The 12008-nt window shown below is 42.7% G+C and overlaps 1 protein-coding gene and 1 long non-coding RNA gene across 8 annotated transcripts in view; one reads left to right on the top strand and one right to left on the bottom strand.

Annotated features, from left to right (window-relative positions):
* The window catches only part of N4BP2 (NEDD4 binding protein 2), a 50571-nt gene that overhangs the window by 13719 nt on the left and 24844 nt on the right, over window positions 1–12008 (top strand). For 3 of the 7 annotated variants that reach the window (XR_001555194.2, XM_015862380.2, XM_015862386.2), the window contains exons 1-4: window positions 1254–1365; window positions 5988–6102; window positions 6388–6577; window positions 11278–11603. Coding sequence is in view for 6 of the 7 variants with exons in the window: in XM_015862380.2 (XP_015717866.1) it covers window positions 11399–11603 (205 nt within the window). In the remaining variant the exon portion in view is untranslated. Of the gene's footprint in view, window positions 1–624; window positions 861–1253; window positions 1366–1775; window positions 1877–5987; window positions 6103–6387; window positions 6578–8743; window positions 8839–11277; window positions 11604–12008 lie in introns of those variants that run through there. The other 4 variants (XM_032444542.1, XM_015862383.2, XM_015862381.2 and 1 more) reach the window with 4 other exon arrangements.
* On the bottom strand, window positions 2365–7532 carry LOC107313785. Its single transcript, XR_001555196.2, has 2 exons — window positions 7444–7532; window positions 2365–2519 (listed from the first exon to the last, which is right to left on the bottom strand). It is a non-coding gene; the product is annotated as an uncharacterized LOC107313785 (long non-coding RNA).

The following is a 12008-nucleotide window of genomic DNA, read 5'->3' as shown; positions in this document are numbered from 1 at the left end:
GCCAGCAGCAACACCCCACCAGCATGGCAGCTGAGTGGAGGCAATTGGACTGAGCATAATGAAAGCCTTCCTCTTCCTCTTTCTGGCAACCTTAGAAATACAGAGACACAGTCATTAGACTGGAATCTATGCGACCTATTTTTCCTAACGTGTGATTAACGCTTTACCAGCATCACACCCTGAAAGAGGAAAGATTTGGTTTCTTTGTCCAGGCATTGAAGTGACAGGCAAGTTAGCAATGGCTTCAGTCAATCTAATTACCCGAGAATTAAATGTTTTGAAGATGTTTTTTTCCATTTATTTTTTAAACGTTACTTGTATTTTTTGCAAAACAAACCAAAGTAGCTTTTCAGGTGCTGTCCTGACAAACAGCACTGGGGGGCTGTGATCCCTACAAGCAGAAGAGACATCACTGAGAGCTCTTCTGCAGGTTTTGCAAGGAGACCCGTGTGGGCTCCTCATGAGTGATCGTTTCATTGTAAATCTTTTCATTTTTGCTTTGTTATCTGGACCTTACAGTTGAAGTTACCGCTGTAAGGCATGCAGGGCCCGGGGGCGGCATCTACCTAAGGAATCCGCCGGGCGGTGGGAGCGGCTTCTCGTGCTTTTATGTGAGATGAGGCGTTCCATCAGCAGCTCTTTAACGTCTGCTAAATGCAGTTCCTGGAGTCCTCAATGACAGAGGGAAGGGTAAATGGGGATTGGAGGGTGCCACCTCCTCCGAATGGGATGAATCACAATGGGAGCGATCTGTAGGCCGGCGGGCGGCCCCGCAGCTCGGGGGCAGCGCTGGTTCTCGCCCTTGGCAGCAGAGGCCTCTCCGCTTCGGCTGTCGGGGAGGAGCGCAGCGCGGCTCCCAGGTCCCTTCCCCGTGCGGGGTCGGGCACAGAGCGGTGTGGGGGAGGCGCCGCAGGTCTCGTATTTCGGTGTGTTTTGGCGAGCTCGGAACCGGCCTTTCCGGAGGCTGACACGAAAGCCGTTTAACGCCCAGCCGCATCACCGGCCACGTGAAAAAGGCGGCAAGTGCCGCCTCCCGGGCGCAAGAGCTGCGTCCATCTGAGCGGGGGCTGCCTTTCTCTTCCCGGAGCGAACATCCCTCATCTCACCCCCGCAGGGCCGCCCCTCAGCACCGTCCCCCGCAGCTCCAGGCCGTGCCAGCCCGGCTGGGACACGCGGGGCGGCGCTGCGGGCCCGGCGGGTTGTGTCGGGGCGGCGCTGTTCTTCCCCGTCCGGACGGAGAGCGGCACTGTGTCCCCGCACTGTGTCCCCGCCGCCAGCTCCGCGCAGCCTCCCCCGTCCCCGCCGCCGCCGAGCAGCTTCCCCGTCCCAGCGGCCGGCAGGAGCGAGCGAGCCGAGCGGCGGGAGGTAAAGGCCGCTGGGGTCCGGCGCGAAGCGGTGAGGCCGAGGAGGAGCCTCGCCCCCCTGCTCCCGATAGGGCAGGGCTCCTGAAATGGCGGCAGACCGCCGGCGGGACGCGGCCGCTGGGGCCCGTCCCCGGCGCTGCCGGGCCGCGGTGGTTCCGCGGTGGTTCCCCGCTGCCGCCCCGCGTGGCGCCGAGCGTCGCTGTGAGGGGCCGCCCGTAGTGGGGAGGCAGGGGAGGCGGCGGGGCGGTTGCTGCGCGATCGGGACCGGACACGGGCTGCTGGCGCTGCGGGCTGCCCCTACGTGGGGAAGGGGACGGCACCGGGCCGCACGGCGAGGGGTGGCGGCGGTGATGAGGCGGGGCCGCTGCCTTGGGGCCGCCGCTCCGGGCCCTCCGGCCCCGCTCTGCCTGCCGCCGCTGCCGGCCCCTGCCCGGCCTCGCCTGCTGGTGGAGGGAGGGCTTCGACCGCCTGACACGGCCAGACCGAGTGTGGTGCGACTTTAGGCCTTAAAGGTGTTTTGAAGAGTTGAATCTGCCCCGTGCTAAGGGGAATAACGAACGCTGTAGTAACTGAATGGGATATTTGCTCTGAACGCTGGTGGCCGCGTGGTTATTGATGGTGCAACCTTTTGAGCGTGGTGATCTCCGTTCTGATGTAGTCCTATGAGGAGCCCAGCTTAAACGGAGGAAAGAAGTACAATGTATGTTACTGTTCTTCAAACTTGTTCTAAACAGCTGAGAACAGTCAGAGACACCACAGATGTTTTAACGCAAACTCTTGATAAAATTGAGTTTGCTTCTCACATCCCCTATGTAGCTTATTGTAGGGTCATACAGTTCAAAGGTGGGAATGATTCGTGTAGAGAGCTTAAGCAGAAGTCTGCCATAATTGTTTTGGAGAAGATTTCAAGTAAGTGTAAAGAAGAAGGAAGTTATGTAAGTTACCCTTCCATCCATTACAAGCTGCTACTTGTAAGCCTGAAGCAAATTGCAGAAGGAAATCAGGGGTGACGTACATTTGTAATAGCAGTTATAGTCCTGATTCAGCTGTGAAGCAGTCACCATTAGGAAGGTAGGGCAAGTCTGCGTCATATGTTTGCTGCACTTTGAAGTTCCAGTAGTTTGTGTTGTTGTAGTCTGTGCCCTCATGGGAAGCCTGTAAAGGAAACACAATAATATTGAGAACATCTTAAAAATTATTGAGTTTCAGGAAGTTGCTGCCATTGTCTTTTCTACAGAGTCTCTGCTACTATAAAATGCCAGTAGGGAGTTAATTAGTCTTCAGTTAACTGGCTCTCGTGATTAAATGCAGCCATACATTGATATTTTCTCCAGGATCCAGCTGTGCTTGTGGAAGAGGTTAGATTTTGCAGCTTTCTTCTCATGGCTCCACTGGGAATGTAGGTCTACCGGAAGGTTGATTTATGTAACCAATCCACGATAACAATCTCAGATATTGTCTATGTTAGTTCAAATGACTATTAACAACTATTTAAATTGACCTGACTTTTTTTTTCAGTCATAAAAGTTGAACTTGTGTGTACTACTTCCTGAGGGTAAATTGCTGGGTTTAAGTCTCTCAAGTAAGTAGTGATAGTCACTTAGAGGCTGTAGGCTTTTTGTTGATGTACCTGGATGAGGATGAAGTCATCTATCTGTGGGTTTTCAGCAAGCTGAAAATGGTTTTTATCTTTTTTAATAGCTTTGTAATGGCTGCATATGCATTGTGTTCGGTTCGCCTGGTGGCTACACAACTGGACGCATATTAGAATGCGAGAAGTAGATATAATTGTACTGCAATGTACAATTATATTACTGTAATATAATATATTACTGTAATGTAATTTCCAGCTTAGAACCTGTTGGGCTGAGTTTCTTTTTCCCTGGAAAATATTTGAAAATTTTTTGAATATTATTATTTGAATAATCTGTTCTTGTTCTTGCTTTCCTGATGTGGTTTGGTTTCTTGCTTTCTTTTTTAACCAGTAGTTACATAGTGTAATCAATGTGGAGCCTGTTATGTATCACTGTAATATGTTGATGTTTGGGAATTTTTTCTTGGAGTGGTGCTCATGTTGCTGTTGTGTATGGAACACCAGCAAGTTTCATTACCTGTTGTTTGTCTTTTTCCAGCCTGGCTGCTCAGCTTCCTTTTTTAGGCTGCTGTTTTGAAGCTACTGGATTTTGCTTGGTGAAAAATCTGGCTGATAATCCAGCACACTTTGTGATTTGAGGGAGGTTCCAGCAGTCACCATCTCATGTGTAGCCCATTCTTTCCTGTGCTTTCTGCAGACCTGAATGTATCTTTGTTGTGTTTTGTATTTGAGCTCATTCTGAAATCCAAAAGCTTCTCATGCTTCAGCTTTGCCCCAGTGTGCAACAAAGTGTCATTTAGAGTCCCAGAACTGGAAACTGTTGTAGGCTTGCTTGGAGATGGCACCTGGGGCTTGCCAGAATTGCAGGGCTGAATGTATCACAGGCTTGGAGGAGTTAAGCTGACCTTGGGATGCTGTAGAGAGTTGACTGTGCAGTGCTAGCGTTGAATTGTTCTGTGTAGCAAATGCAAGGGGAAGTTGTGGAGCTGAGAAGCCTTGGTTCTGGCGCTTCCATGTACCTGGTGACATTGCAGAAGCTGTTAGGTGCCTGCATAGATCTAGAGATCTCTGCTCTGGAACCTCAGTCCTTTCCTTCATGTCAGTTTAGAATTCCAGCAGCAACTAATTTAGAAAGTAAACCTGTTTTCCTTTCCATCAGCAGCTAAAACAAGTCAAAGTTTGGGGGAGTAGCATTTACATTTCTTACCAGTCCTGCCTGCTGCCACTGCAGAAATAAGAAATAAAGAATAAGTATTCTTTAAATGTTCTGTTTTTAATTCCTCCATCTGCCACCTGTATGTATATGTCCATAACAATAAGTACCACATGTGATCTTCAGTAATACTTGTTTCCAACATCATCACATCCTTACGGAACTGGTCTTTATCCTTGCTGCTCCCCTTCTTTTGGTTTTCTGAATGCTAAAATAAATGCCCATCCTTTGGTCAGGCCTCAGTTACAGCAAAAACCGAAAAGATCCATATGAGAAGTGGAAATGGTAATGTAGGAGACTACAGTAGCATTCAGGTTAACCTGACTAGGAGAGTCTTGTTCAGCTTTTAATTTGTTGTATTTTCCTTTTTTTTTTTTTTTTCTTTCTTCTTTTTTCTTTTAAATTAGCCTCAAATACTTTGTGCTTTGCACTGCCTTAGCTTCTTAGTTATAAATTACAACTCCAGTAAAATCTAAAAGATTAGTTAAGGGAAAGACATGGAAGTACAGCTGGAGATGTGTGTGAGGAAATTCTGTAGTGCTGCAGAAGAACTGTAGTTTTACAGAGTGTTTCCTCGATTAACTGCCCTTCAACCTGACTTTGTGGGAATGCCTCTGGAAACACGACATGAAGGAGTCGCAGTACCATCTGGCAGGAGTTTCCATTTCTCTTTCCAAATGCTCCCTTGCTATTTTGTAACATGGAGTAGGAATGCAATCCTAAGCACTAGTGCTAACTGTGGAAGCCCCAACATATCCATTAGTCTCACTAGTTCCAGCCTTCTGCTTTGCACTTTGTCTTGGACGTTGCTAACCTTAAAGCAGATGAACCTGGATATTTGGAAGGACATTGCAGATGCTGTTGTTATTGTCTGAGAAACAGACAGCCAACTTAAGCAAGACGACAGCTGCCTGCTACTGGTTTTCTAGCCTGTCTGGCTGCATGTTTGCACCCTCTGTGACCTCAATATTCCTTGTTTTTGCCATATCCCAAGCTTTGCACCTTTGCCCACAACTAGATGAAGGTGCTTGGGCTGTAGTAAAGTGCATGTATATGTGTGACAGTCACACATCCTGTATCAGGATCCTGTTATCCTGTAACAGTCAGACCCTTTAAAGTGTTGGTCTCCTTCCTTCTTTATTTCTGATGAGTTTTCTTATTGCTTTGGAGCAGTGGAATGTGTTCAGATGCAAAATGGGAGGGAGGTCTGGTTCTCAGTCTCTTGAGAGGGCTCTTGTAAAAATAATTGGGCCGACAACCTGTCATATTAGGTGGATGACAGAATATTTGTTTAGATTTCTTTATCTGGTCTACATATGCATGCTCATATTTATATATTATATATATATAATTTTTTTGTTTCTTTTTAATTGATTGGAAGATATTGTTAGGAAACTGATCTCTAGGTTTTTATGTATGGTAGAACTTAGACTTTGAATATACTTAATGTCTTCAGTGGAACACAGTGTCTTAGGAGTTTTCAGCTACTTTAAAGAGTAGACATAATGTTTTAATAGTATCATGGAATGACTTGAGTTGGAAGAGACCCCACAGATCATCTAGTTCCATCCCTCTGCTATAGGCAGCATTGCCAGCCATGAAATCGGATGGTATTATCACATTGCCCAGGGCCTCATCCAACTTGGCCTTGAACGCCTCCAGGGATGAGGCATCCACAGTCACTCTGGGCAGCCTGTTCCAGTGCCCCACCAACCTCTTGATGAAAAAATTCCTCCTGATGTCTTTCTAGTTTAGATGGGATATTACCAAATAATGGCGTACCTGAAAGTAACGTATTCTGTTTTTGTTGTACTAGGTTTTTGTTGCCTAATTCCTCACACGAAGGCATGAAGTTTCTCTGGACCAGCATGGGTATATAAGCATTTTCAAGATGGCTAAGAACTGTGGTGAAGAACCAAATGGAATGACGAGTAAGGAAATTTAGTTTTGTTCCAAGTTTATTCTGCTGTCGTTATGCTATTTCTTTACTTGAAGTAAGTCATTCTTTTAGGTGAGAAATAAGTCAACTTAGCAGACCTGATACTTGAGTTCAACTTAGCATGTTGTGTACTCTCTCAATAAAATGTTACCCACACTTAATCTATTAAAAAAAAATATATAATATATATTGCTCAGTGTTAAAACTTTTCTTAAAGTTGCATGGTCTGTGAGCAGAATGCTGATTTTAATTTGTGTTCTGATCATTCTTTTGTCAGGAGGAGGCACCTGCTTCTACCAACTTCTACTGACATCCAACTCGCATATTTGACAGCATGGTTTCCTGACAGAAAAGTATATTGTGTATTTTTTTTCTGAACTCCAAGTCTGCATTAGATATACCATCAGTGGTGGTTTTGGAAAGATGAGAAAGGACGCACTATGGGGCAACACGATGAAACTGAAAATGTGAGTTCTATGCCAGTATTTTTTTATTTTTATTTGAATTCAAATACATTTTTTTCCCCAGTTTTCTGGTTATTATAATAACCCACATATATATATATTATTTATGTGTATACACACACACACACACACACACACACAAACATTCTGAAGATTCAAATGAGCATTACATAATAAATAGATTACGTGGTTTGATATTTTTGGATATAAAACTTAAAACCAACCCCTTTATTTTTGAATTATTATCATTATTAAAAACATATGGAGTTAACATCCTTAAATTGATGAGAAAAGCTTAAAAGCACATCCAAATTAGCAGCTTTGGTTGTATTCAGGTTGTATTTAAAATTTGATGGTGGTTGCAGTTTGCTTTACCTGTGTTGCAGTGTGGCTTTCATCCTAAAGTGTTTATTCTGCCTAAAAATCTGCCACTAAAATGTTCAGTATAAGCTTTGTTTCAATTTTGTCAGTCCTTCTATAGGTTGTTTACTCACCTGCATTATAGGAACTTAGTGCTTATAGGTCTTAAGTGGTTTAAATGCTGTGATTCCCAGATATCTTTGCAGCCATTTGACTGGAATTCACCGTTAATTTATTTTAAATTAATTGATGAACATTTTGAACTGTAAACTGTCCCTGTATGATTTTATGTTTTGGCCTTGGCAGGCTATTGTGAACCAAATACTGACCACGTTGAAAAGCTGATATCTTCCTTGCAATAGCCTTTCTTCACTCTCCTAAACAGCTACTTTTGCAAAGTGAGTGGTGTGTTTCTGCATTAGTTATGGTGACGTGAAAGTCAAGCCATGGTTTAGGTGGCCGTGCACAGCTGTCATGCTGTGTGATGAAGAGCATTGCGATCAACTCACCTGTATGATCTGGGTAATGGTGGTGGCTGTGTTGAGAAGTAGTGTTTTGTAGCTGAGAATTTTCTCTGTTGAAGAGTGTTATTGTGCTCCCTGTATCTGTTGTAATTTCTGTGTAAATGAACAGGAGGCATTACTTTTGGAGTAAAGTACATGGTTTAAGAAACCATTGGTATTCATTCCTTTTCCTGGAAAGAAATATATAGAGTTGCTACTTAGAGCTGGGGTTGAGGCTTGAGATTCTGGTCCATCCCATTGCTTGGCAAGGTTTGCCTCCTCTCTATGCTTTCTTGTTCCAGCTGTAGAACAGAAAAGACAAAGGTGTGTTGTGACGTTGGTGCTTGCCTGTTTTGGCAGTTACAGGCTTGTCTGTAATGTCTGCTCTGTCTTGTGTTGCTCTGTTCCTGATGCTGTGTGATTCATCCACTCAGCTCCTTAGGGGTAGCCAGTACTGGAACAGGCAACATTGCAGGCTCATAATGTGTGATTTAAAAATAAATTCTTTGGAAAGACTAAAGCACCCTGACTTGATGGGTCTATAGCATCTTCTTTTTTAGATTAGGTTATATGCTTTTGTAAATCATACTGTACAAAATAACAGACGCTTATTCTCTCTTCCATTTATGGGGCTGCTTAATAAAGAAGGTAATTTTCATACAGCCAGGCTTTATGTCAGCAGATGTGTGTTTCTGAAAAACTGTGGGTTTCAGGGGTGCTCGAGGGTTTTTGTCTTATTTTGCTTTTTGTAAAGGNTTCTTTTTTAGATTAGGTTATATGCTTTTGTAAATCATACTGTACAAAATAACAGACGCTTATTCTCTCTTCCATTTATGGGGCTGCTTAATAAAATAGCTGAATTACAGTGGGAAAGGCTTAATGTCAGCAGATGTGTGTTTCTGAAAAACTGTGGGTTTCAGGGGTGCTCGAGGGCTTTTGTCTTATTTTGCTTTTTGTAAAGGTGAAGCTGAGGCTGCCACAGGAGTATTGTTGTTCATCAGTGCTGAAATGAAAGAGCTATTTGCTCTAATTGGAAGTGTGTGGAGTAGTGGTACCCAGAGCTGCCTGCTGAACCACTGAGTGTATTGCAGCCTCTGCCTCATCTCTAAAATCCCCTTTTACTGTGTTCAGTGCAGTCCTGCCCTCCTAAATTATGTTATTATGACTCCACTTTCATCTTGGGGAGATAAGCCCCCATCCACAGCAAACTACACGTTGATTTGTAGTATGTTGGCCAAAACCAACAAATGGAGCTGACCTGCAAGTCCAGCTCTTAAGTTGTTCAAAATGATTTCCCTTTTCTTAGTAAACTGGCTTTCAAAAAGAGAGACTTAAATATCTGAAAAGGCGAGTCCCTGGTTGAAATCCTCTTTAAAGTTCGGGGCATGTTCCTATCGGCAAGTGAGCAATTCTTCCTTTCAGCTTAGTGTCATGTCTAATGCAATACAATTTAATGTACTTCATATGTGTGCAGTCATCTTTTTTTATATACTTCTATCAACAGGAAAGCATTGCCCAGGAGTCTGTTGAGGAATTATATTGAAAATTTGGGTGTACACAAAGGAGAATCTGTCAAAATACGTCTGTGATAAGATAACCTTATTTTTGCATTCCTTTCATTTCACAGTAATAATATTAAGGATTTGAGGTAGTGCATTGACAAGATTCCTTGAGACCATGTCACCAACAGCTTACCTTAAATGCAGGGGTTTAGATCACAGCTGATACGAACAAAAATCTCTTCCTATGAAACTGCTCTGTGTAGTGTGTTAATTGGGGAAAAATTATTGCTGCTGGAGTGACAAGTGAAAATGAGGAAAATGATGAGAGGTGTATGATTAATTAGCATAAACATTTTATTCACTGATTTAGATTCATGCAGACTGAAGCATATGGCTTTGTTAGGATGCCTAGAGTAAGACATCTTAATATGTGGTATAGTATGCAGCCTAATGCAGGAAATATGTTGGGAAGGCCTAGCAGAAGAGCATGGACTCTTAATTACAAGGGACTTGAGATGAAACATTAATAACAGAGTTCTGCTGGTCTGTTTGCATGCAGTAATGTCAAGGCGCATGAATAGTTTCCTTCCTTGCAGGATCTTTTCTTTCACTGAACCAGTTTTAGCACTGGCACCTTCTGTGAAGGTATGTTTCAGCCTGTTTTGCTGCCTGGAGGATTAATCAAAAAGGAAAACAAGTTTGAAAACCACGACTTAAAAAATTTTTTTTCTGCTTGCTTGCTTGATTTATTTATTTATTTAAAATGAGCAAAGAATAGCTAATATGTAAGGACAGCTAATCAGAGAGAGAAATCAAGAATGTAGCGAGAAACCTCAAAAAAACATCTGCAATTGACCTTAGTCTGCTAGCATTCATCTTCCTTGGTTGCACCTCTTTTATATTTGGAAGTCTGTCTCTTTTTCCTGCACACAGGGAAAAGGAAATACACAGTTCTGTGACTTCTCAGTTGTTTTAGAAGTCTGTCTCATTTCTGTAGCTCAAGTCCATAAACATAGCAAAAACTCCTGGTATCCTGAAGCTGTTTGTTTTTCTTATATAGGTTCTTTCAACTTGAGAGATAACAATCTTGTTTTAAATACTTAGTTTTTGGCAGAGGTTGCTGGAGAGTAATGAGGAGGTGCTGCACAAAGGTGGCACTGATTTGGTTTTGTCATTTGTGCCCCAATAATCCATTGAGGAAAGAGGAAGTACATCTGCAAGTTTATCTGCATGTGTTAAATTGGTCATTGCTGGCAAAACAATCTTGATATAGAATTAGGTATTCTGTGGCTTGTTCATGGCTGTTATCACTGGGTAGTGATCCTTTGCTGTAATTTATGTCAGTAATGAGGTTTGCTAGTCTACAGAATAATTTGTTATAAAAACTATAAATGAGTTTACAGGCTTTACTAGAACACAGCAGAGCTTTATTATTATTTGACTCAGAGGAAAGACTAAGATCACACTACACTCCATGCTTCTACTTCAGTTAAGAATTGCTTTCTTCTGCGGAGGATTAGGGCAGTAATTGCAGTTGTTATTGTTGCCGTAAGGTTTTACTGTAAGTATTCAAAGGCTTCATGGGTAGGACATTAGCCTTGTCTTGCTTTATGGCTCACAAATCCTCAAAAGCTTTAAAACACACACACATACACACAAAATTTCTGAGGCATGGAAGGCACCTCTTGACATCATCTGGTTCAGTGCCCCTGCGCAATCAGATCACCTAGAGTAGGTTGCTCAGAGCCATGTGTAGGCAGGTTTTGAAAATCTCCAAAGATGATGACACTGCAGCTTGACTTGGCAGTATTTTCTTGTACTGGAATATTGAAGAACCTCAACTGCTTACCCTTAAAAATATTTGAAATGTAAAGAATAGTCATGCTCTGAAGTAATTCTGAAAGATTTGGAAGCAACTTAGAAGCAAGTTTGCCAGTAGTTTTGTGAGAGGGAAAAAAGGCTCTGGATTTTTTAACAGAATATAAACTCTCCATAATGCTAGCTGGTCATCAGTACATGTTGGCAGAGGAGTACTTATAAACTGTCAGCTTTGCATAAGTAGGTTCCTTTACTGTGCTTTCTTCCAGGCACAGATTGGATTGCTAGTTAGTTGGAGAATGATTTCTATTTTGCTGTCAACCATTTGAAAAGAAAAAGGGCAGCCTTCTGAAAAGTGCTCTTCTGGATGCTTAAGTCTTTCTGTTGTTTTGTCTGTCTTAACAGGGGACTTGGAAATGTGACTGTATTTTTAAATGATTATTTTATTTATTATTATTTTATTTATTTTATTTATTTTTATTTTATTTATTATTTATTTTTTTTATTCTCTTCTTTCCAGGTCTGCTATTCCTGTTGTGTGCATCCTGGCTATGAGACTTTTCTTGTGACTTCTGAGCTTGGTGCTGTTGGCCTCATGGGAACAAAATAAAACGAAAAGCAACTTGATTTTGGTAAACAAAATGCCACGGAGAAGGAAAATTGGTGGGAGTCCTTCACGGAAGACCATAGCTGCTGCTGTTGTACCCCTGGGGAACCCAAGCCTGTCAGTGTCACAAGCAACCTACCGTGTCAATAAGGAAGAGCTCTTCAACAGCATGTCAGAAATGTTTTCTGATTTAGATCCTAGCGTGGTTTATATGGTTCTCTCTGAATGTGATTTTAAAGGTAAATACAATATATTTGTTGCAACTTTGTTCCATATGCAGATGGTTCTTTACTAGGGCGACACCAAGCAAGTTCATGTGGGAGTTGTAAGCATATTTGTGAGTCTAGTTTTTAATGAGTAGGTGAGTCATAACATTTTAAAATTTTATAGCTCTCTCCACACAAGATTCTCCAAGTCTGGAGATGTTCGTGGGATGCTGCTAATGTGCAGTAGCAGCGTGCTTTAAAAAACAGAGATGCAGTTTAACAGGCTTGTTCTGAGACAGAGCAGGCAGTGGTAGAGTTGTGGGGGGAATCTGTTTCCAATTAGTTTCTGTACCGTATCTGCTGGATGTGTAAACTGTTCCTGTGGGAGGGTGTGCTATTTTCTATAATGTTTTTTGTTTTTTAAGACAGTGATACACA

Source organism: Coturnix japonica, chromosome 4, assembly GCF_001577835.2.
Source record: "Coturnix japonica isolate 7356 chromosome 4, Coturnix japonica 2.1, whole genome shotgun sequence".
Taxonomy (NCBI): domain Eukaryota; kingdom Metazoa; phylum Chordata; class Aves; order Galliformes; family Phasianidae; genus Coturnix; species Coturnix japonica.
Note: the sequence above shows the minus strand (reverse complement) of the source record. Positions and strands in the feature narration are given on the sequence as shown.